The 26561-nt window shown below is 41.0% G+C and overlaps 1 protein-coding gene across 6 annotated transcripts in view; it reads right to left on the bottom strand.

The window, feature by feature from the left end:
- Positions 1-2810: 2810 nt before the first annotated feature.
- Positions 2811-26561, bottom strand: part of ZC3H13 (zinc finger CCCH-type containing 13) — a 51957-nt gene continuing 28206 nt past the window's right edge. For 5 of the 6 annotated variants that reach the window (XM_075422123.1, XM_075422131.1, XM_075422102.1 and 2 more), the window contains 10 exons: positions 22103-22567; positions 20941-21123; positions 17331-17874; positions 15874-15977; positions 14429-15454; positions 12844-13353; positions 9448-9603; positions 8367-8567; positions 3943-4106; positions 2811-3301 (listed from right to left, as the gene is read on the bottom strand). In XM_075422123.1, the coding sequence (XP_075278238.1) occupies positions 3131-3301; positions 3943-4106; positions 8367-8567; positions 9448-9603; positions 12844-13353; positions 14429-15454; positions 15874-15977; positions 17331-17874; positions 20941-21123; positions 22103-22567 (3524 nt within the window). In that variant the 3' untranslated portion in view covers positions 2811-3130. The remainder of the gene's footprint in view (positions 3302-3942; positions 4107-8366; positions 8568-9447; positions 9604-12843; positions 13354-14428; positions 15455-15873; positions 15978-17330; positions 17875-20940; positions 21124-22102; positions 22568-26561) is intronic. The other variant, XM_075422107.1, reaches the window with a different exon arrangement.

The raw sequence follows: 26561 nt of genomic DNA, 5'->3' as shown, positions 1-26561 counted from the left end.
GAACAGTGATGACCAACACAGGGCAGGGGATGGAAGGTCCTGAAGCAACTTCTCAGATTCAGACAAGTTTCACACCTGGTTTTGTGAAACTGGTATGTGGGCAAATCTCCTCTTCCGAAAGTTTTTGTAAAATTACCTGAAGACAGCTTTCTACCTCACATTCCCTGTCAGACAGAATACCTGCAAACTAAACACTATTTTATGTTAAGTGGCGGAGATCAACAACATTCACACACAGGAACTTCACACTCGCTGGGCTCTACCTGCGCCGTAACTCCTGCCAGGTGAGAGGGGAATTGCTTGAAAAAAAATCTCAGTGCTTCCATCAGAAACAGGCATGTTTCCCGCCAGTACCACAACGTACTTCTGCACTCACAAGCACTGTGAATCAGGTAAAATCAAAGATGTGTCAGAGGTAATTTCAGCACCTTTTTTATGTAATTCCAGCAAATGATGGTACAGGTCAGCACTGGATTTAGTCATGGAAATAATGAATGTTCGGGGTTGGAAGGGACCTCTGTGGGTCATCCAGTCCAATCCCCCTCCCGAAGCAGGGTCACCTACAGCAGGCTGCACAGGACCTTGTCCAGGCGGGTCTTGAATATCTCCAGAGAAGGAGACTCCACAACCTCCCTGGGCAGCCTGTTCCACTGCTCCGTCACCCTCAGAGGGAAGAAGTTCTTCCTCATGTTCAGACGGAACTTCCTATGCTTCAGTTTGTGCCCGTTGCCCCTTGTCCTGTCACTGGGCACCACTGAAAAGAGTCTGGCCCCATCCTCCTGACACCCACCCTTCAGATATTTATAAGCACTTATTAGGTCCCCTCTCAGCCTTTTCTTCAGGGTGAACAAGCCCAGCTCCCTCAGCCTTTCCTCATAGGAGAGATGCTCCAGTCCCCTCACCATCCTTGTAGCCCTCCACTGGACTTTCTCCAGTAGCTCCTCATCTTTCTTGAACTGGGGAGCCCAGAACTGGACAAAGTACTCCAGATGGGGCCTCACTAGGGCAGAGTAGAGGGGCAGGATTTGACCTTCAGTGGGCACTACCACTTCACAAGATACTCGCAGCAGCCCACCAAGCCTACTTTACTTTGAATTTGCCAGAGTAGTATGAAATACTCTTCTGCAGACTAAGCACATATATACACCTTGACTGTTTTACAGGAAGTGTTTAAAGTAAGCACAGCATAATTAAATGCCACACAGTGAATCTACGTTGTGTACTGCAGTCTTAGACAAGGCTGTTTCTAGCTATCAAACATTTTTATGTCTTTTAGAGATGGAGATTAAAATGGGCTTTAACATAATTGGAAGCAATGATCTAATACTTTCAGCTTAAAAGCAGCATTATTGTAGCTATAAAATAGGTGAGAATGCATTTAAATGCTGAATAGAACAGGTTTTTAACTCCTGCTCAGGTTAGGGTACTAGTGTGTTTAAAAGACACACTATTTTTTGTAAGTGTATATAAAACCACCAATGACATTAAAAATAATAGCCTCCAAGCCCCTTAAAAATGTTCCAGTGAAAAACTTAGGAAAATAAAAGTTTTGCCTGGATCACATGGTTTAATAAGAATCAAACAAATGGTACAAATTTCTCAAGTCATTTATATTTGATAGAAGTACATATACACTGTGTGGGCACTTATGAATATAGAAATACCCCCCCGCCTGCATCTTCTTTACCATCAGTTCTTTAAATGTAGTATAAGAATATTTTACTGAATGCTTATGTACGAGGCATTACAGAAAAGCATTATAGTAAGAAAGCTTTGTATTTGAACCAGATTTTGCTACTCATATTTAGGGCTTTGCTTGAAGCCAACACAACCATCAGTAATCACGAGATGCGAGACAGGCCTGCTGTCAAACTGCACAGCCAACATCCCACCTCAGCGGCTGGTTCCAAGGAGAGAAAAAGGGTAAGAAACGAATACAAACCAACTGTCAAGAAATTTAGTGGTTCATAATTCATTTTCAACCTGAATGAGAATAATGAAAACAAGTTACACTGCAGCAAGCCAGTATCAAGGTTAAACTACGGATTTCTTGCCCACCCTCTGTGAGCAGAATTAGAAGCAACTATTCAGGTTTAAACCCAGGAAAAGCAGGGAGGTGTATACAGAGACTTAGCCTGTAGTTCTGGAAGTCTCAGTTTCAGGTGGAGGCCTCCACAGAGTACCGAAACATACCTGACTGGTATAATTCAAAGATTCCACACAAGATACAAACTTGTCTCAGACTGGAAACAATTCTAACAAAATTGAGCCCAGGCTTGACAAGCCTCTAATCAGGCCCCCGAAATCTGTAACACCCAGTGAAACGTCACTGCTCACTGGCTTTACCGCTAATGTCCGAAAACTCCCAAAACTCATCACATCTGAAATACCCTCAGGTTGCTCCACTGCATTGATCTGCCCTGATACTTCGCAGAATACAAAATATATGCACTAGTCCTCATCTGTAAGCCGCAGGCACTTCCAAAATGTTTTTATTCGCATAAATATAGGTATCTAAAACTGGTCATAAATGACTTCCTGGAAGTTCTTTTTACTTCTTTTCATCAACAAGAAGCGGATCCTTAAGTGACTAGACTAGATCTTTGTGTTCAGAAATAATCCGAGGAAATCTACACTAAAGCCGGAAACGAGCTAGAGTTTGGTCCAAATGCAGATCCACACCAGAGGCTGCTGTGGTAAGAAAGGGATCTGGAAAGTGGAGGTAGACCGACTCCCAGTTCCAGATGTGTATTGAGGGACCAGAGTGGTGGTGGAAAGACCCATTTATAATGAAGCAAGCGACACGCAGACAGTTTTCTTCAGTTTAATATCAGGTGCTGTTATAAACTGCTAAAACAAGACATCTTCACATTATTACACATGATGCACCATAAAACAGGTTTATGTTACAGTGTAAGATTCAATATTACAAAACTTGCAGAGAAGTTCACACAGATGTCTTAATTTTTTACCCCTTTTATTCACATCCAAATCCATTAATTCTTATCTGTGTACAAAGGGAGTATTTTCCACCATCTTCTACGGCTGCTTTCCAACCAACCAGTTCTAAACATCAATACCAACATCAGCAGGGGAAAATCAACTACAAAATGCCACCACGGTCATTTGCTCAAGACACACACACTTCTTGCTGGATAGCCGGCTGGGGAATTTTACTGTCCTCTGTCTTTTCCTGCCCAGGAACTTGGCACACAGTCTTTCGTTTGAATAACCGGAGACTCAACCGTAACAAGTCACTGTCCATTGCCGCAGAATTTGTGTAAGTTTGCTTTGTTGCACCCTGTTGACATGAAAAATTATTTAAGAAAAAGGAAGAAGTGAAAACAGTGGCTTTTAACGTGCAAGCTGAGAAATTAACCTCAAGTGTGCTCAATAATTAGGCGTTTAATCATACATATCCACTAGAAAATACTTTGAGAATTAATGATTTTTCTATTAGCATGCAAGACCATAAAACCTACTGTAGTGCAAGAAATGGCAAAAGTATTTTTACTTTCAATTTTGAAAAGAAAATTATCTAGGTACTTTTATCTTGAAAGAACAGAATCTTCTAATTCTTCTAAAGTACATGAAATCTTAAGCAAGAGAACTATTCAACCATTGCCTTGAAATTGTACTTTAACCAATTCTTTTTATCACGTATTCTCTACATACAGAAAGTGTATCTCCAGAATTTAAACCCCAAAATAAGAAACAGCACCTACCTCTAGTCTCAATCTTAAATTAATCTCTCACCCTAAATAAAAAAATAAAGACCCTACAATCTCTTTCAATAAAAGTTTGTTCTCTGTTATTTAAAGGACTAAGTTTGCTCCAGAAGAACAAACAACAAATCCAAAAATAATCTCCCTAGAGAAATGTTTTGCACAGTAGAATCTGCATTTCCATATTTTGACTGAGAACTGTAAACAAACCACTTGCCTTTTCATTCTTCATAAGCTGCTTACGGATTGCAGAGTCCCTTCGAAAGCACAGCGCTTTACAGCAGGGACCCAGGTTACTGAGAAGACCTGCTCTCTCTTCTTTTCGTAGAAGCGCAGCCATGTTTAGGGCCCCCAGTTCATGTTCAAAAAGGTTTTCTGCATCTAAAAAGAATTGATATATACAGAGATCAACATATACGTGGTATTTTGGAACAGCAATACACAGTACTATGAAATATTTCTCCCTTCTAAACAATACCTAGGTTTGGAAAAAAAGGATTTGCAGTTTATAGAAAAACACAAATAAATCCTTCACCATTTAAAGGGAAGGACGGGTACCCTTATATGTAGCTTCAGCACTGGAAAGCAATATTGAGACAGCAATCACTGAGAGGCCTAAAAATCAAGTGACAGCTCTCAGATAGAAGAGGGGATATCACTTACGATCAGACATGTGACGAAAGCTGTTTACTACTAGCATTGACCAGAAAGTGGTCTAAATTTCACTTCTCTCTAAGGCATAGGATAACTGTACCAGTGTCAAAACAGGGTTTGTATGGCTATGCAGAAGTGAAATATGACTGTGTGGAATAATTCTTTTATCCATGGTGGATGAACCTGGATAACAAGTCAACAGATGCTAACGAACTACCCCATCCTACTGGCTCATTTAAAGCCTTTGTTAATAGTACTCAAAGCAGCAGGATTAGTCCTTTAATACATTTACCAAAAGAAACAGCATGCAGCTAGAACACTTTAACCAAAGACAGCTCCTGAGGTGAGACTTATTCTGTGACATCTTTTTTCTATGAAATGTAGACAAAAAGAGTGCATGTGGCTGGACTGCAGCTCATTGATTTATAACCCTTTTACAATAAATAGGAAGATTATGGTATTATTAAAAAACAAAACAAAATGCAAAAAAATGGCAAGGTATGGAGCTAAGTCCAATCCAGCCACCTCTATATAGTAAAACACTTGGTGTTTAGCAGAGAATTTAAGACCTAACTATAGAGACACCAGCAAACCTGGGGAAAATTTAGCAGCTAAAAGCAAAGACTGCTACAGCAGTTTGGCAGAACGCACACAGAAGAGAACAAAGACGCATTTTTAAACCACTCGGTGAATTTGTGGTGAAGTCGAGTCAGACCAGTTTTCAAACGAGGTGAAAAGAAACAACAAAGTTACATGAAATCCAGGGCAGGTTAAAGAGAACTGCACTGAAGTCATCAAGACAACCTCAACGGACAATCAACACCACAAATAAGTGACAAGACATAAAAAGGTCACTTCAAAGGCCACTTGTGTCCCTCAGGGTTCAATTCTAGGGCCAGTCCTGTTCAATACATTTATCAATGATCTGGATGCAGGGGCTGAATGCACCATTAGCAAGTTTGATGATGATACCAAAACGGGAGGTGCTGTTGACTCTCTTGAGGGACAAGACACCTTGCAAAGGGATCTAGATAGATTGGAGCATTGGACTATGATTAATGGGATGAAATTTAACAAGTCCAAATGTTAGATTCTGGACCTAGCATGGTGTAAGGCCAGGCATAAGTATAAACTGGGAGAGGAGTGGCTGGAGAGCAGCCCTGCAGAAAGGGATCTGGGGGTGCTGGACAGCAGCAGGGTCAATAGGAGCCAGCAGCGTGCCCTGGCAGCCCAGAGGGCAAACCGTGTCCTGGGCTGCGTCAAACACTGCATAACCAGCCGGTTAAAACTGGTGATTGTCCTGCTGTATTCAGCGTTGGTGCGGCCTCACCTGGAGTACTGTGTGCAGTTCTGGGCCCCACAGTTTAAGAAGGAGGTGAAAGTCCTCAAATGCATCCAGAGGAGGGCAACAAATCTGGTGAAAGGGCTCAAAGGCATGTCCTGTGAGGAGTGGCTGAGGACTCTGGGCTTGTCTAGTTCGGGAAATGGAGGCTGAGGGGTGACCTCATTGTTCCCTGCAGCTTCCTGAGGAGGGGATGCGGGGAGGGAGGTGCCGAGCTCTTCTCCCTGGGATCCAGTGATAGGACATGTGGGAATGGCTCAAAGCTGTGCCAGGGGAGGTTTAGACTGGACACTGGGAAGCATTTCTTTACCAACAGAGTGGTCAAACACTGGAACAGGCTTCCTAGAGAGGTGGCCAACGCCCCAAGCCTGTCTGTGTTTAAGAGGCTTTGGACATTGCCCTTAACAACACGCTTTAACTTGGTCAGCCCTGCATTGCTCAGGCAGTTGGACTAGATGATCGTTGTAGGTCCCTTCCAACTGAAAGTCTATTCTGCCCTATTCAAAAGGTAGTAACACTGACAGCTTGTAAAGTCTGCCTGTGTGCCAGATGCTGAGCATATCTGGCAACTAAGCATGTCCATATCCTTAAAGGAAACAATTGCATATACTAGATAGAGAGTAAGTTACCCACAAATCTCAATTCTATCACTCACTACAGGCTTCTGTTTCCAAAGGAAATTAATTAAAAAACCCAACCCCCAAAACAAGCTATTGTTTCCTTTCTGTCTGCATTTCAGTGTATTACCAGAAACTTTTCATCCACAAATAAAAACAAAGAAGGGAACACCAAACTCAGGAATAACACATGGAAACAAGGTATACCACCATGAAGAAGTCCAATGTGAACACACTGCATTTTCACTGTAAAGCACACAGAGTATCTAGCTCAAACTCAGCAGGGCACCGTATTTGTGCTTTTGTTTAGAATACACGTGCTGCAGCTATGCAATCACTATACAAGGAACTTTAGCCTAGCAGATTACAAAGGAAATGCATACACCTGAAAGCCTACTGGCAGTTCCACATGTAGCAACTTTGATGTGTGAGAGACTGTACACACCACAGGGAAATCAACAGATGCACTTCGACACCCTCTCCTCTCCAGAGCAAAGTTCCACTGACTCTGAGTACACTTAAGACAGCCCAGATGCAGTGCTGGAGAGCCTCCTATTATCACCACTCCTCTGGACTTTATTTATTTTTAGAGAAGAATGCAAGGACTGCTGAGGTTATTCCGGCTATCACTTTAAATAGTCGGGTGGAGTGATTCTGCACTGCAGTTCCTGTTGCAAGGAATCCCTGATAAGAAGCATTGAAGAACACAGCAAAATTTGAAGCTTAGAGGGACAGAGATATAGTTCATACCTTACTGTATCAGAGAGTTTGCAAACTGAGGAAGACTCATTATGGTATTAATTACATCAGTTCTGTGAATTCTTAAGCATAAGAGTTGAGATTTTTTTTAAAACTAGAAGACAGCTAATGCTGCATAGAAAGAGCTGCAAATATTGCAGTGGGATGCTTACAGTACTTAATAACACCAAGTACACACCTCAAATTACACCATCTATGATGCATTAAAAATGCTTACATTTAATCTGACTTTAAAAAAAGCAGAAGCAGTAGCAACAGACCATGATTAACAGTTATACAATTTAAATGGCTCAAGCAAGCAGTGACATTCACGGAGATTAACAGGGTTGGGAGACATAAGTTGATTTCTTTTATTCCTCCCCACTTCTCCAACACTGTGACGTTAACAAGACAACTGCATGAAAAATACTGTTGCAAAGAATTAAAAAGTATTGTTTCAAACTAAGAACTAGAAATTACAGAGGAAAAAAAAAAGGGGTCAGAAAAATCCGCTATTCCCCAAAAACAGAGGCTCCACAGATACTATTGTTTGTAAGCGATAATCTTCTCACATTTACATCCCAGAATAATTTGCATACAGATCTTATAGAAAGCAAATGTTTCATAGTCCTAAAAACCCAATTCTACCATGCAAGTTGTTGCAAGTAGCATTCTCTCTCATGCAAAAACCCTGCTTACACTAGAGACCTGTAATAAACAGCACTGGCATAGCTGATGACCGTCCTATCTATCACACATATTTTATGCCACACACTTTGTCTAATTGCAAGACTTGTACGTTATTTAATTTCCCACTCCTAGCAGAGACATAATATACAAACTTCACTGAGCTCCTTCATTCTGACCCAAAATCCTATCTATGCATTCTGGAGAGGATCCTCAGAAGGACAATAAGATGACATGTAGAGGATCCTTGGAGAAAACAATAAATCTTCTTTCTTTCTCACAATATTACTGCAAATTCACTGCAGAAGATATTTAGCTCTCAAAAAAAGAGCTGACACACTTTAGGCCAGCAAAGCATGAATGATCTCAAAGAATATTCTACTAGGATGAAAAATTTTGTTTTTATTCAAGACCTCCTCACCACTGCTGGAATTAAAACACTAATTTGATTGACATGCAGCTGTATTACATTCCTGTAATGTTCAGATAATACTCATTATACACTTTCTCTGGTCTTGAAACCTAAAATAATGAACTAATGCACATTTCATAAGGACATTCACTAAGTACAGAAGACAGCTTAGTTCCCGCAGAAACAATTACCTTTAGGTTTTTCTAACACTCTCTGGCAAGTCTCTTTGATTTTGGTGAAGAGTTCTGGTCCTGCCAATCGCTTAGAAATGCCAACTCTTAACATAACAGCACCCGGTGTGAATTTTAAGAGCGCAGCCCCAGGCTCCCGTGGTTCTTTTGGCTGCTTTGGCATAAGACTGGACCAATCTACATCTATAACATCCACAGGATCTGCAAAAACAGCGACAGAGTGAGTTATCACATCATCATCCCTTACCACAATTGATTAGTTTTACATGTTGTGTAAATCCCTGTCTCCTAAAGGCAATATATATGAGGTAAACATTCTTCTGCAGTTCTCAAAGCAAGATCCTTGGACACTTCAGGTAAAAAGATCAAAACTCACTTAGACTGGTGGAAAAAAGGAGCAGACAAATATAAAGCTGTCTGGATTAAAAAAAACACCCATAATATTCTGCTTCATTTTTACTGTAACCCCTTTGCGGAAGGCTGCTTGGACCTTGCTTAGCCAGCAGATTTGGACACATCACTTATGTATCCACAAAAGTCAATTAAATGCTTGAACAGCTAGTATTTCAACTCTGGATGCTGGATGTTTTTTTTAAAGGAGAGATATATACTATTTATTAAATAACCATACAACTGTTTGTCTAGTACGTTTAGCATAGAAAATACGAACACTGATCGTATGGCCCAGATGACCCAACTGAACTTACAAGTAGAAGATTCCATGCTTCCCAGTGCATTTAAGAAGCACTCAAGTACAGATAAAGTCTGTTGATAAAAATATCAGTTCCAAATAACAATCAAAACCAAACAGGGTAAATGAAAACATGTTTATAAAAACAAAAAGCTTACCCTTCTAGCTATATAAAACAAGATAAATTACTTCACAATACAGCTCCCAGTACACTTTACTTACCTCTAGACTTCTCAGGCTTACTTGACTATTACACAGAACAAATGAGAAATACTGAAGAGCATACAAACTGCATTCCTCATTTAGAAATACTGTCAACATCACAACACCATTACATGTAAACTGATCTAATCTTTATATTCAAATAATCATAAAGGGGTTTTGCTATACTTTTACCAGGCATCTTCTCATCCTCCTGTTGATCCTCCCGCTTTTCAGCATCACCTGCCAGAATTTCATCCAGTTCATCATCACTGATTGGCTCGTATTCTCCAGCACCAGATCCCAGTGACTGTATATCATCAATCTTTGCTTCATCTTCTCCTCCTACAGAGACAGACACATACTGTAGCTTTAAAGCAATAATTCTTGTTTTCTAAACATGCTTTAAGCAGCCTGAAAAGAAAGAGGTTCAGCAAACTTAACTGCTAGTTTTTGGGGACAAGTATATCCAACATGGAAACAGAGAAGTTATTTCTCCTGTATACAATGCGATAGTTTGAATTTTACGTATCTCAGTCATCTTTTTTGGTGCAGTATTAGTCAAACTGCACACAGAAGGTCTTATTCAGAAGAAACATGTTGATTATCTGATAATCAATATGTAGTTAATAATACAAATCTAAGTTAGCACCACAAAGTCTTTCAGGTGCTTTTGCATATGAATCCAAACTCAGGATTCAGTCCAAAGGCTCTACAAGCAAAAGAAGCAACAAAACCCCAAAACACAAGAAGGTGCAAGATACCCTGACTTAAGCAATTATTCACAGAATTTTAGACTCTTTGTGGAAGTCACAAGAGCAGCTTTTAGTAAGCCACGCCAAATTTCTTTAGTTGTTCTTACACTCCCATCCATCCACGTACTATATGCATATACAAATACCCGTGCTGTATGTGTAAACACGTTCCTTGAAACCTGTAACCACAAGACACTCAAACGCTGCATTTTGCTGTTCATGAAAGGAACACCTGAAGATATTCTCTCACCTCCAAGACTAAAAGATCTGATTCAAGCTTGGAAACCTATTGCTCAAAACTCAGGCTTTCTTAGTGTTCTCCTCCACGGCACAGAATTTACAGAAATTTACAGAAAATCCCCTGTGGATGACTATTCTAACATCTTCCAGCTCCCTTATCCAGAAGGGAAACCGTTTCTGTCTTAAGTTGCCTGCATTTTTTTTTTTTTGCTTGCCTTTGTAAAAGCTACAGAGGGGGAAGAAAAAAAAATTAATCACCTCAACCAACCTAAAAAACAGCATGGGAAAAGCAAGTAAAAGACAGGTTAGCAGAGCATAAATTAACTACTCAGACCACCCGATCGTGCTTTGGAGGAAGCATATAGCATCTTGGGTATTATTTAAGCCCACTCCTAGACCAAACACATTAATATTGAAGATATTACAATAATCTAGTAGTTATATCCTCACGCATTTTGTTAGACAATACACTACAGCAATTTGTTCAAGTAAATATCAGATACCTCCTCAACATCATCAGATCTGGAAACTGCATTTAGTTTTCTTAAAAGTTTTTCCTTTTTAAAAGGAAAAGAAGGTGATCTGTACTAGATTTCATTTTGTGTCTTACGATTTTAAATATTCACTGCCTGTATGATCAATCTTCTGCCTCCACACTGATCTACCAGATACACTAGCTTGCCATAACTACATGCTTGGACAGCACAGAGGAACCACAAAAAAAATAATTACTGCATTAAGTCATCAAAAATAATAATCCATAGTTCTCAACACATGATAAAAAGATAGCTTTCCCAATTTTGAATTTCAAATCAGTTTGATAATTTCTAGATTACAATCTTATCACTACCTTTGTTGCTTTATTGCAGAAATGTGCTTTTATATTAATTCTGCCTTAAAAATGTGATACACTAGTCAGCTAAAAGGAGCAATGTAAACAGGAGTAATAAAGTAATGAAAGACCATAAAGTACACTAAACCTTAGAAAATCATAAACATGCTATATTCAGTATGCTTTAATAAAATGGAATGCCATCTAATATTTTACTAAAGACATTTTTCTAAAAAAATAATCTGAAATATACCATAACTTCCTACAGACAATAATTTTCAGAGAATTTAGAACAAAAACTCTGAAAAATAAACAGAAGAATACACACGAAAACACTTACAAGAAGTCTGCTGAAAGGCTAGACCTAAGAACATATTTAAAATCCACAGCCTGTTTACTTACAGGCACCCTCTTGGAAACAGATAACGTACCTAGGAATAGCCTTTCACCAACTCTTTTCTTAAGTTACCACACTGTACTCTCAGATTTATTGCACCATTTCTTCCTCTAACTTAAAAATCACTGACTTCTGTCCATTACAGCAAGACAGAGCAGAATTCCCCATGCTCACTTCAAACACTATCTTTGACAAGTGCTTCCACCCCACAGACCATCTCCTTAAATGGAATTTTCTCCATTGTACCAGCCAACCTTAACGACCACTTTGTGAGCAATCAGGTAGGAGATAAAATAAGTAATAAATATTCCTCATCGTCCTCTCCAGACAACATTCGATTTAACTGCTCAAATTAACAATCAACATCTACTGATAATTCTTATTAAGCATGCAAATATGACGAGATAGTGTTCTGTATTCTTGTGTAAAACTACAAAAGCTTAATTCATTTGTTTTGATTTGTGAAGACTATGGACTTCAGGCCTTACCATCCCAAATATCCAAAAATACCAAATTCTACAATGCCTTTTTTCCTCTCAACACATGTTAGAGAAGGTAACTCCTGCAATCACCAAAAAAGGCCAACTTACTGAACAGAATCATAACGTACACCAGTTACTCTGGATTTAGACTCTTGCTTCCTTTACATTGTTGATATAGATTAAAAGTACTTACCAAACTCCCTAACCATGCAAAGTTCAAGCTGTCTGATATATGTGACAAACTCTTAAAAAATTGTCAGTGTTTGCCCCTTACTTTATCTATTAAATCTACGCACATTTTCTACAGTACCATTAGGGCCACCAAATTGAGGCTGCCAAATTGAGGCCGCATTTAGTAAGATTACCTCAGGAAAGCCTTTTTTGGACTGTTGTGCCAAGCCATACATATGTTTCACCTACTAATCAGACAATCATTTCTATGGTAATTGGGCTCTGCAGAAAAAAGCGCCAAAGAACAGTTCCAAGCCAACGCTAATTTTTTTTTTCACTCACTACCTGTCACTTCCAAACTAAGAAAAAGATCTTATCATGATATAACAAGGCAATCAAATGTTGGTGTTACTCTTTAGCAAACTGCCTATTCAGAAACATTACACCTTGGTGAAATTATACCTCAGATCATTTACGTTTCTTTGCCCTAAGACTTCTTTAGAAATTAACAAATAACACTAACACAATTAACACTAAGGAAGATGCTCATCACACTTCTCTCTTACTGTGTCTGCTTCCACAGTAGAGAAGCTGGAGCCAATAAGCCTTTCGGTAGAAAATTATTCCAATATAGTTCAGTTCAGCACTATGCTAAAAGGGAAAGAATAAAATATTTGTCGGTCCAGGTTCTTTCCCAGAATATCTCACCTTCTAAACTCTCTACCTTTTCGGCCTCATTTCCGTCGTCAAAACCTTGTAAAGGTCCTAGATCTTTGTCTGCTCTTTCCTTCTCTGAGGCCACCGAATCCCGACAAACACCATCAAATTCTTTTTCGTGATCTCTGTCCAGTTTCGTTTCACTGTGTTTTGTTGATTCTTTTTGAGAGGAGATGTCAAGAGTTCTGTCTCTCTCTCTTTCAGTAGTATCGGGTAGTTGTCTCTCTCTCTCTCTGTCCAGCTCCCGTCTTTTCTCCCTCTCCCTCTCTCGTTCTCTGAGTCTCTCTCGTTCCCTGCTCCTCGGCCAGTCTTTGTCAACATCTCGGTCCCAGTCTCTCTGTCTTCCCTCTCTCCTGTCTCTCTCTCGTTCGCGATCATGTTCATGTCGATCTCGGTCCTGAAGCCTTTCCCTGCTATCAAAGGACCCAGATCTGGAATGGACCTGACGATCTGATTCAGGAGAGCTTCTTCTTGAACTGTGGCTTCTTGAATCTTGACGATCTGAATAAAATATTTTAAATATATGCATGACTACAGCATGTAAATGTAATACCATTTTACTAGACCAAAGCATTTAAAAGATTCAGCTATGAAAATGTACTGCTCGAAAGCATCACCTTCAAATTAATAATGCTTTCAGACTGCCTGTAGATTTAACATTACTTAAAACCATAAGGCATTTCTCCCACTCCCAAAAAAGATTTTTAGTGACTACTTTCTACTATGACAGAAGCCAAACTGAAGGTACATCATTATAACTGAGAAATTGAGATGGGGGAGAGGGTTGAGGGAATAATCTCAAAATTCAAAATTTACAAAACATGTATTTTAAAAGCTAGAAACGCCTTGGCTAGCAAATGATAAATTCAGAAAAATAATTTCAGGTATGTTATAACCTTGACAAAAACAGAAAGTCAAAGTGCTTTAGGAGGAAGATGCTTTCCTATGATGCTGTTTAAATATTAAAGCATTTTACCTTTTTTTTTTTTTTTTTTTTACAGGAACTACACAAATAAAACAAGTCAATATGTGATTATTTTCATTTGCAAAGATGATTTCTATATGCATTAAAAGTATGCCTAACAGGAACCACGACAGATTTACCTCAGTGAAAATAGCTCCTGAGATGAGAATGGATCTCTATCCCAGAGAGAAGCGACAGTTTCATTTTGCATAGATTTCAGAATTTCCATCTCAAAATGAATGTTAATAACGAATTTAAGAACATTATTTAGATTATAAAGCACCTCAATGTTCTGTTAGCACAACCATTTTCTCTATGAGTTTTTTTTGGCCTACTTTATTCCCCAGGCAGCATGAAGTGAATCTAACTGAATGTTTTGGTGTAAACAAAGTAATAATCCTGCCCACTGAGGATCAGCTTTTTAAATATGGTAACACCTGCAGGAACCTCAATTCACTATTTTTACAGTGAACGGCAGAGAGCACCTCCCCCTCCCTTCACACTAATTACAAATGAAAAGAGTATACAGCCAGGAAAGAATGATCTGGGATTTGTACCTTCACACTTTTATACAGAATGATAGGTCAGTCTCACTAAAACACATCTTGTTACCTGAAGATGTGCTGCGACTGGGTTCCCCTCGTTTCAACTGATCAATTCTGGACTTGCGTTCCCCAGTGATTTCTAAGCTCTTCTTCTCTCTGTCCCTGTCCCTGTCCCTATCCCTGTCTCTAGAGCTACTGTGCAGGATCCTCTTCCGTCCAGTCTGGTCGTCTCCACTGCGATGAGCTGACTCATTGGAAGGGGATCTAAGTCTGCTTGAAGCATGGCTCCGATTGCTACCAAGGCTGCTGCTGCGCTTCTGATCCACAGGTTTACGGTGTGGGCCGTCATCTATCGTAACATGAGGAGCTTCCACCTTTTCTCCCCTTGTCCTGTGACTTTTTCTATGGGAGTCCTCATTGCTTCTCTCTGGAACAACAATGTCACCGCGTTCAGGAACATCTTCATCTGACCAGTCACTAAACGTTGTATCTTCTCTTTTTTGGGGGACTTCTGCCACAGCTTTCTGAGGTGGTGCTTCAACCAATTCTTCCTTTGTTACAGGGGGGGTTCTCGGGCCTTTCTTCTTTTTATGATGTGGAACAATTTCTTCATCAGAAACTTCAGAATCACCCTTGGACCTCTTCCGCTTTTTCTCTACGTTTTTCTTTTTTTGACCTTTCTTGGGCGAAAAGACCTGGCTTTCCTCAGTCGTCGATTCATTAGCGTACCTTTCCACCACACTGTCATCATCTTTCTTCTTCTTTGTGGCCTTTTTCTGTATTTTAGACTTCTTCTTGCTGTCATCATGCATTCTATCAGAAGCATCTCTTTCTTCAGAGGGGCGGTGTCCAAGATTTTCCTGAACCCTGGACCGGGAGCTTTCTGAAGTATCTGGTTGCTCTCTTTGTTTATCCGCTGAAGAAACCCTCTCTTTAAACTCTGGTTCTTCGTAACGCCGGGAACTTTCCTTTCTGTCTGATTTTCGCTCTTCTTCTTTCCAGCGACTCTGACGCTCCTCTGTAACATGAGAGGGGCTCAGTGACCGGGATTCCTGTGGCCGCACAACCTGGCTCAGAAGTCTGTGCTTTTCATCTACAAAATGGGAAAAACGATATACTTGTATTGTTTAGGAAGGAGAACAGGTGAACATTTGGTATCTTGTGCATGCCAAAAAGTGTCAATTAAAACATTATAATCTATTAATTCTGTTACATTTCCTAAGGTCTTCTGCTGCTGCAGCAGCAAAAGACTATTTCCATTTAGGTAAACACGCATCTTTAATGACAGATGCGGAAGCCACTATCACCTGGCAGACACAACACGTCTTGACAAGATGAAGATAAAAGACAAACATATAGTTTAAGAAAAAATTGTGTTGTTCATAAAAATAAGGGGAGGAGGATACTTACAAAAGCTTTCCCAATGTTTTTTTCTATTTAAATTTGAAAATTATTTTCCACAAGCAGTGGGTAAGCTGGATCCAGTTGCAGAGATAGCCCACTCCTACTTACTTTTATCATCTCCACTGTTGTAAGCATCACTGTCAGGAGAGTGCTCACGACGACGTTTGGGTGACTGACGAGGACTTGGACTGCTTTCATTTCTGTGGCGCTTCCTGCAGAACAAACATGTATGGTCAAATTTCTTCAGGATTCTTTAAAGAAAACCTTCATTAATTGAGTTTATCATCAATACAATCCCTGAAGTTTAAGAAGACAACATACAGAAGACAACACATCTAAGGACGCCAGGAAATTTTGTAGTTTTCTAAGTTGTTGTTCCAAAACCTCAAGTATGATCAGTTTTCTGATCATACTGTAAGATACCTTAAACTAAAACTCCAACACTTAAGACAACTATCTTTTCAACAAAAACTTATGAAAGACTATTAAGATCAAATTTTCCCTGTGGCAATAATCCTTGCAGTAAGTTGACTGCAGCTGGCAGCTAAGCCCCCACCTAGACGCTTGCTCACTTCTCCCCCAGCAGAATGGGGGAGAGTCCGTACTAGATGACTTATAGGTATCCACAATTCCCTCACATAAAAGCTACTAATTAATTCCAAGCAACACAGCCATTCAGGGCAACGCTGTTTTGCTTATTATTGACAGAACAATGAGAATTTTATTGCACTAAATGAAAAAAAAAGAAAGGTGAATCAGTGCCACACACTTGCAAAAGGAAGCACCACGCACTTACTCACGATATTGTTCACCCCTTCACTGACAGCCTTGTGGCACTGAAAATTTATTAGCACAAAGGGTAATGTATGTTCCACAGAAATTTAATGAACAAAGCCATGAACCATAACCTAGTTAGCTGCTGTCTGACTTTCCAGGCTTCAAAAGGTACCACAGTCTGCTATTATGTTTCCAGGAATGCCTGCATTATTAAAGACAAGGCCACGTAAGTAGTTTAGATATAAGGAAGAATTTTTTTTTAACATAAGGGTGGTGAAACACTGCAACGGATTGCCCAGAGAGGTAGTGGAGACCCCATCCCTGGAAATATTTAGGACCAGGTTGGACGTGGCTCTGAGCAACCTGGTCTAGTGGAAGATGTCCCTGCTCACTGCAGGAAGGTTGGGCTAGATGACCTCTAAAGGTCTCTTCCAACCCAGAGCGTTCTGTGGTTCTACGATTCTAAGTATCCTTAGAAGGGAAAATTATATGGGTCTAACTAAATTGCTAATTCTGGAGTAGTTCCACGATTCTGCACTAACAAAGCATCAGATCAGCTTCACCAGCATAGTACTGATGTGGGGGCCACCAGCATATGCCACACAGATGCAGGGGATACATGGCTCCGAATCAGACCTCTGCACAGACAGGGTATCTTCTTCCTTATGACACTACCCTGCTTATTAAATCACCAAAATCAACAGTAAAAGAATGCCTTTTTTGGTTTTTGTTTGTTTGGTTGGTTAGCTTTTTTTTTTTTGACTGAAGTAATATTCAGATCCACTCACTTGGATTTTCTTTCCTCATGGACATCTCTTGAACTTCTTTCTTCTCTGATATCTTCTCTCTTATCCCTGCGGTCTTCCCTTCCTTTTTCTCTGTCGTCCCAGTCTCTCTGGCGATCTCTTTCTTTATCCCTGTCCCGACCTCTCTCCCTTTCTCGTTCCCGCTCTCGATCTCTTTCACGCTCTCGCTCCCTTTCTCGTTCCTCCCGCTCTCGCTCTCGTTCCTTCTCCCTCTCCCGTTCTCGTTCCCTTTCCCTGTCATGGTCCCTGTCTCGGTCACGCTCGCGGTCCCTGTCTTTGTCCCGCTCTCTCTCCCTCTCCCGTTCCCGAGCACGATCTCGTTCCAACTCTCTTTCCTTCTCCCTTTCTCTTTCCCGGTCTCTTTCTCTTTCCCTCTCTCGGTCTCTCTCCCTTTCTCGCTCTCTCTCCCGGGCCCTTTCATCTCTCCTATCATCAGACCGATCTACCCTTCGCTCTTCTCTTCTTTCATCCCGCTCAAGGTCATCACTTCGTCCTTGATGTCGTATCGGTGAGCTTGCTCTCTGATCTGTGAAGAGAGGTAGGTTTGGTCACCAAGTGCTAAAGTGACATACACCGCTTCCACTACACTAATAAAAAACCCAAGAGCTTTTGTTCTGACAATCTAGATACTGGTGTGCATTAAATGAAAAGCAACTCCCTGTAGAAACTTGGAAATTCAACTCAGGGATGGAAAAAGACAAAAAGCAGTACTAATTTTGAAATACTTTTTCAATATTTAGGGAGTGGGCTTTCCTTACTTTAGCCAAAAGTTACCACAAAAATTTTATTTTCTACCATATTTTTCTGAATGGCTTCAAAAGCTAATTATATGCCTCACAGCCTAGCTATTACTATTGCATTACTCAATGATTCAAAATCTGGTATAAGATCTCAAAAGTTCTGAATAACATATACATATGAAAAGAAATGTTACAAAAAATTTTATTTCCTATATCTGTTAAAGAGTCATGGGCCTTATAAGAACTCACTAAACTAGTAAAAGTTACTACAAAACAAGAAATACTGTCCTGTCTCATCAGAGAAGAGATCCCTGCACAGAAATACACAACCAAACACACAAGAAAGGGATAGATGAGTACAAGATACGGGAAGCAGAACTGCTAGAAGTTTTCATACATACTCACTGCAGTGTCTTACAGTTTAAGAATCTGAGTTTTTCATTGTTCAGATAGTGGATTAGAGTCAGGGAGAAAACTAAACTTATGTAGAAAACGACTGATCCAGAAGGACAGTGAAACCTGATTTATCTAATGGTATTTACTCTCCACAGAATTAGCTGCATTTTGTTAACGATATTTTGGATTTTTTTTATTATTTCTATAAATTATGATGACTTCATACAATTTCTATACTGATGTTAGTAGTATTTGAACGACAACAAATCAATAAAACAATTTTTCAATGACATATATTAAAAACACTATACAAAAGAGCAAAAAATGGCACGAACAGAGGTTGGTATTTTTCGGTCCATTACTCTGAGGCTGAGAGTGCACTTCACTGTAAATTGAGACAACGTCCACCAGGGGAGAGCAGGCAGAGTTTGCACAAGACTAAATCAATATAACATGCATTTCCATCAGTTTAATCAATTTTCATCTCTGAGTGAATTAACAATGCCTTAATGCTCCCCTGTTACCAGGTAAAATTAAAAGCAAACTTGAGTAACATTTCTGCCATGGAAGTAACGCTTCTTTTTTAAAAAGGTAAATCACCAATCCACGCAATTGTCTGTGAACAGATTTCACAATCTTTTAATGGTGCCTATAACACTACAATATGATTTACTGTGCATACTAAATATTAGATTTTATACAGAAGTTCCGTAACTCCTGTTTGTTATCTCTGTTTTGGTGACAAAACATCCACATGAAAGTCTTACATGAATCAAGACACTGGAAGTATATTAGACAATTAAAGTGAATAGTCAGAACCTTTTACATGACTTCATTTTTTGAAGCACTGTTCCAGTGGTTGTTTGAAACGCCTACGTATTTGCCTCAGTTGAATAAGGGCATCCAAATTCGCAAGCTTGCGTTTTAAAATCATGCTAAAAAGATTCCTTACATATCACGGAACTAAGTACCAACCAAAATCTATCTCGATTTTTCTCTGACTGACAAGTGTTAAGACTGTGGCCTAATTATGGAAACTATATCTTCAATTGTAACTCTGAGCAGGACTTACTATTAGAAAAAGTGATTTAAATTTTTAAGGGAGAAAACAACAAATCTTATCTCCATTCACGTTCTTTGTATTTCACCCCAAAAATGGAAACCCAACCCATTCAAAGCAACCTTCCTTCTAAAAATTTATTTTGTTGTGATGACATATTTTTATTTCTAAGATTTTTTTTTTTTAATTCTTAATAAATTAAGAACTTGGTGTGATATGAAGAGTACAAATTACATTTATTGGGGTTGGGGAGATGGAAGAGATTCAAGCTAGTCTGCCAAAGCCAATCCCCAGGACACATTCAGACTGCAGGATTTTTCAGCTGACAAGAAAAAGGAAGCCTGGCGATCAGGTTTGTTGAAATCCTGCCTTGAAGATGAGACAGAATCTAAAGCAGAGCCTTTCATAAGAGCAAGCAATAATAGATAGATTTCAATGGGCCAAAGAGTATATCTCAAAGTAGCATACAAAATACCCACTTGAAAAACTGAAGTTAAACAACAGCTAGAACATATCTGTCACTTCCAAATCAAAACTCAAGATAGAAAAAAATTCACTGTAATTTTATATTTATTCTTCACAGGTCCTCCTTTCATATCCATGCTATTTTTATTTGCCTGACTCCTTCTGTTCTCTTAATTGGTGAGCAACACAAATATTTTCCAGAGTGAAAGTTGGTACTAAGCTTCTTAGAGACAAGGCAGTACTCTTTCAGGTGCAGAAGTGTGACATCTTCCATACTGTGTCTAAAAGAAGCCTTGGATACTCTTTCCATGATCACTGGTATCTGTACCAACACTTACTAGCCAACTTATTGATCACAGCAAAGCATTCATCAATATTAAATTCCTAATTTTTGAACTAACCATAAATTTAAACTGTCACTTACTGTAGTAGTGAGTAGTCTGTAATTAAGTCAGTCTAGCAGTAAGACCTTCCCCAAAACACACTCAAACAATTTACACTGCAAAAGTACAATGTTTCTATACAGACAAACCGTAATGAAAAGCAATCACAACTCTAAGCTTACATTTGTATGCACATGAAGTGGAGCAGGAGGCAAAGAGGATGAAAAAACATTTTTACACTGAAGTTGTACTATGAAATCTCTTGAAGAAGTTTAGTTTGTTTAAAGACTACTTGGATGAATAAAAACAGAAGGTGCCAAAATCTAGCCACAGGAAGAGAGAAAGGCCATAGCATTCATGCATACACTGTCAATGAGAGATCTTACTACAGAAGTTAACTTACATCAAGGATAGGACTAGTGTCAGTGTGCAGCGTCAAATGAGTTATTTATGCATAAGTGGTGCGTGGGTGGAACAAGGAAGAAAAAGAAGGGGGATAGAAACACACGCATACATATACATTTGACTACATATATACATTAAAATACCTCTTTCTCTGTTGTCACGCCTGTCCCGTTCACCATGTCTTCTTTCAAAGGAGGAATCCCTTGCTTGTTCTCGACTATCATAGCGATCCCGATCAGCATAGCTACTCCTTGATTCCCAGCTGTCATGGTAGTTTCCACTACTGCTGTGACCATCGACCTGGGATCCTCTAGTCCCCCGGCTTCCTAATAGAGATGTATCAATATAAAAGATGAGTCTCCATATGTAAGGAAATCCACTGATATTTTACACCAACTAAAGTAGTAACTTCTAATAAACTTGAATCAACTGTTCACAGAAACAGCAATTGTACATAATGAACAATTCAAATTTTGCACATTTTAATTGCAAAGTTATTATTTTCAAACTGCAAACTCAAGAATTCCTAAATCACCATCCCCTGGTCACAGCTCAAGGTCTCCCGACCAGAAATATCATAACCAGTCCAAAAGCCAGTTCAGATTTGTTCCAAGTAGGATGTAAGCTTATAGACAGGGCGGCAGGAATAAGCAGAGAAAGTAGATATAATTTCTCCTGTAAAATTGTATGGCATTTCCCATGTGAATATGTCACAATAAGACTGAGAAAGCGATAAGTGAAGCTGTTCTACAAAGTGCATCAGACCTTCAAGAACACTGCCAAAGGTTACAATCCCACTGTTTTGGGTTTGTTTTTTTTTCAGTCAGTCAAGAAGGGGAAGGGCAGCAGGGGCAGCCAGAGATGGGTGTGTGTGAAAGATGTTTTTCAAGCAGCTGAGACATGCAGTTGCTTTTGAGAGAACACAAAAAACCTGCCGCCCAGTACTTTGAGACACACTACCCCCTACGAATCCTCCACTACACATCAGCCTCCTACTTGTATTTGTAGCTCATGGGAAAAACTAGGGTTGCAGAAACATTAGATAGTGTGGTGTAAGGGTTAGGGTTTGTTTTAAAATGGGATGACAGAATACCAATGTTATGCCACTTCAATGAATGGCGAACATGTAAGTGCTATAAATTTAAGCAACTATTCTAACTTAACGACAATACAAATGAACATAGCTTTAAAAGCATCAACTATTTGGTAACACTTCCATATCAAGTATCAAACAAGATTGTATGCATGTCATTATTCAGTCTGCAACAACAGGGACACTTGTTAATTTTTTAAATCACACAATACCCTTTTCAGATAGTTCTGGACCTCTGCCTCGACTTCTGCCAGTTCTATCACTTCTGCTCTCGTTTCTGGAGTCACTTCTGGAGTCATTCCTTGTTTCAGCACGAGAGCTCTCCTCTCTGCCATGGGATCTTCCATAGCTGCGCGAGTCCTCCTGATACTGGTCATCCTTTTTATGGGCATCACGACTCTCTCTGTCTCTGTAGTCATGAGAATCTCGTGTGGAGCGCGACTCTCTCTGATCACGACTGTCTTTGGTATCTCTGCTGTAATCCCTCGTATCTCTGGAGTCTCGAGTGTCTCTGGATTCCCTTGTCTCCCTCCGATCTCTGTTGTCTCTTGTCTCCCTCCGATCTCTTCCATCACGTGACTCTCTGTCATCTCTATGATCCCTGGAGGTACTCTGCTCCTGGTCATAATCACGATCATCTCTTGTTTCTCTTTCTTTTTCCCTTTTCCCTCTAGTTTCTGTAAAACGTTTAAAAGAATATTATATACCGAGCTTAATCAGAGTAGGCAAAAATTTAGCAGACATATAACATTAAAATAACAGTCAAAATACACTTCTGACATAGACATAGAAAATAAAAACTAGTATGTAAGCAGGAGACGATCATGTTGGGTAACTACCTATACATTCAGTAGGCTTTAAAGATCCTTTTGTGAATTTGAATCTGTACTTTACAAAGATTTGCCTGTTCAAAAGACAGTAAGTATAGTAAAAATAAATATCAAACGTATTAGAGAGCAAGTACACTTCAATAATTTTAAGGTAGCATTGTTTCTCCTCCAATCATAGGGGAACCTATCAGGCTTGCCAGCGACAGGCTAGGGGAGGATACACAATGGTCAGAGGGATGGGGGGCTAGTAGGAGCCCTCAACCCGTTGCCCAGCAGCAGGTGAGGGACACTGCAGCAATGTGGAAGTCTTGCCGAGGGGAGCTGGAGGCGCCTGAGGTATCAGGTGCCAACAAGAAAATACCCATGAAGCACCTCAAGGGAAAAAAGGGTTCTCTGCTATGAAGGTAATCAGGCCGACAGCTCAGATGAAATGCCTCTACACAAACGCAAGCAGCATGGGAAACAAACAGGAGGAGTTGGAAGCAGTCGTGCTGCTGGAAAGCTACAACCTGATTGCCATCGCGGAAACTTGGTGGGATGAATCCCACCACTGGAATGTGGCTCTTGATGGCTACAGGCTGTTCAGAAGGGACAGGTGAGGAAGGAGGGGCGGGGGCATTGCCCTTTACATCAAGAAAACACTACAGAGTGAAGAGCTGTCCCTGAAGAATAGCTACGAGCAGGTCGAAAGCTTATGGGTAACAATCAGAGAGAGAGGCAACAAAGGGAACCTAGTGGTTGGTGTCTACTACAGGCCGCCAGATCAAGAGGAGCTGACAGACAAAGCGTTCTTCCTCCAACTCCAGGAGGCTTCGCGCTCACAGGCTCTCGTCCTACTGGGGGACTTCAACCACCCCGACATCTGCTGGAAAAGCAACACAGCAAGCTGTAGGCAATCCAGCAGGTTCCTAGAATGCATTGAAGACAACTTCTTAAGCCAGGTAATAAGCGCCCCTACCCGAGGGGATGCAATACTAGACCTGGTGGTCACCAATGCGAGTGAGCTTGTTGGGGATGTCAAGATCGGAGGTAGCCTGGGCTGCAGTGACCACGCGCTGGTGGAACTAACGCTACGGAGGGAAATGGGAATAACAAAGAGCATAGTCAGGACCCTAAATTTTAGGAGGGCAAACTTCCAGCTCTTCAAGGAGATAGTCAGAAGAACTCCCTGGGAAACGGTTCTCAGGGACAGGGGAACAGAACAGAGCTGGCAGGTCTTTAAGGATGTATTCCACAGAGCGCAAGAGCTCTCGATCCCCAAGTGTAAGAAGTCGGGCAGAGAAGGGAAGAGACCAGCATGGCTGAGGCAAGAGATGCTGGTCAAACTAAGGAAGAAGAGGGAACTGCACAGGCAGTGGAAGCAGGGACTGGCTTCCTGCGAAGAGTATAGGGAAGCTGCCCGGTTGTGTAGGGATGGGGTCAGGAAGGCCAAGGCACAGCTGGAGCTGAACTTGGCAAGGGATGTGAAAAATAACAAGAAGGGCTTCTACAGGTATGTCAGCCAGAAAAAGATGGTCAAAGAAAGCGCACCCCTGCTCATGAGCGAGACCGGCAAACTGGCAACAGCAGATGAGGAGAAAGCTGAGCTACTCAACAACTTTTTTACCTCAGTCTTCACTGGCAACCTCTCTCCTCACCCCTCCCGAGTAGATGGATGGCATGAAGGAGACCAGGAGGGTAAAGTCCCTCCAGCTGTAAGTGAAGACCAGGTTTGGGACCTCCTGAGGAACCTAAAGGTACAGAAGTCCATGGGACCTGATGAGATGCATCCCAGAGTCCTGAGGGAACTGGCTGACGTAGTTGCCAAGCCACTCTCCATGATATTTGAAAAGTCATGGCAGTCAGGGGAAGTCCCCAGTGACTGGAAATAGGGAAACATTGTGCCCCTTTTCAAAAAGGGCAGAAAGGAAGACCCTGGGAACTACCGACCTGTCAGCCTCACCTCTGTGCCTGGGAAGATCATGCAACAGATCCTCCTAGAAGATACGCTAAGGCACATGGAGGCCAGGGAGGTGATTCGAGACAGCCAGCATGGCTTCACCAAGGGCAAGTCCTGCCTCACCAACCTAGTGGCTTTCTAGGATGGTGTAACAACAAGGGTGGACAAGGGAAAACCTATGGATGTCATCTATCTGGATTTTTGTAAAGCCTTTGACACAGTCCCCCACAACATCCTTCTCTCTAAATTGGAGAGCCATGGATTTGATGGGTGGACCGTTCGGTGGATAAGGAATTGGTTGGCTGGTCGCAGCCAAAGGGTAGTAGTCAACGGCTCAATGTCTGGATGGAGACCAGTGACAAGTGGAGTCCCTCAGGGGTCCGTACTGGGACCGGTGCTGTTCCATATATTTATCAATGACATGTACAGCGACATCGAGTGTACCCTCAGCAAGTACGCAGATGACACCAAGCTGAGTGGTATGGTTGAGACACCAGAAGGACAGGATGCCATCCAGAGGGACCTGGACAAGCTGGAGAGGTGGACCTGTGTGAACCTCATGAGGTTCAACACAGCCAAGTGCAAGGTCCTACACCTGGGTCGGGGTAATCCCCGCTATCAATACAGGCTGGAGGATGAAAGGATCGAGAGCAGCCCTGCTGAGAGGGACTTGGGGGTACTGATAGACGAAAGGCTGGACATGAGCCGGCAATGTGCGCTGGCAGTCCAGAGGGCCAACCGTGTCCTGGACTGCATCAAGAGAAGCGTGGCCAGCAGGTCGAGAGAGGTGATTCTGCCCCTCTACTCTGCTCTGGTGAGACCTCACCTGGAGTACTGCGTTCAGCTCTGGAGCCCTCAGCACAAGAAGGACATGGAACTGTTGGAGCGGGTCCAAAGGAGGGCTACAAAAATGATCCGAGGGCTGGAGCACCTCTCCTATGAGGACAGGCTGAGAGAGTTGGGCTTGTTCAGCCTGCAGAAGAGAAGGCTGCGGGGAGACCTGATTGCAGCATTTCAGTACTTAAAGGGAGCCTGTAGGAAAGATGGGGACAATCTTTTTAGCAGAGACAGCAGTGACAGGACGAGGGGTAATGGTTTTAAACTAAAACAGGGTAGGTTTAGGTTGGATATAAGGAAGAAATTCTTTACAATGAGGGTTGTGAAACACTGGAACGGGTTGCCCAGAGAGGTAGTGCAGGCCCCATCCCTGGAAACATTCAAGACCAGGTTGGACAGGGCTCTGAGCAACCTGATCTAGTTAGTGGTGTCCCTGCTCGCTGCTGGGGGGTTGGACTAGATGACCTCTGGGGGTGCCTTCCAACCCAAAACTTTCTATGATTCTATGATTCTACAGATTCCCTTTTTTCTCTGCACACACATATTTTCAGGAAATTTGTGCTGTATTTAGACCACTTGCTTCTAAGACCTCAATGCCCTGCTAAAGTCTTTCTCTTTGTTATTTTTTTTTTAATTCCATATTTATAATGTTACCACTACAGGAAGGTAAGTTTACAGTCAGTCTAAAAAAAGGTGACATCTGTACTCTGTGTAATCTGTCTCTTGAGAGAAAGTGCATATTTGCCCATCACAAACTGCTTAACCAGCTTTACAGATTTCCAGAGGGAACAACTGTTTCTTTGCTCACACCTCACTTAATGTCAGTTAAGAAGACAACAGACAGAGCAATCAGTGAGGACTGGATTAGCACTTGGACACTTCACAGAAAAGAGTAATAGTTACTTACAAATATCCTGCTGTCACTCAGTTGATCCACTAGCATATGCCTGATACCAAGAGATCACTTACCTACTGACTAACACCACCATTACATTACACAAGAAACACCTAGACAGATGCCTACAGGATCTTCACAGTCATCTGAGCCTACATAAGCAGCCCTAG

This window comes from Opisthocomus hoazin, chromosome 1 (genome assembly GCF_030867145.1).
Source record: "Opisthocomus hoazin isolate bOpiHoa1 chromosome 1, bOpiHoa1.hap1, whole genome shotgun sequence".
In the NCBI taxonomy this organism is placed as follows: Eukaryota; Metazoa; Chordata; class Aves; order Opisthocomiformes; family Opisthocomidae; genus Opisthocomus; species Opisthocomus hoazin.
Note: the sequence above shows the minus strand (reverse complement) of the source record. Positions and strands in the feature narration are given on the sequence as shown.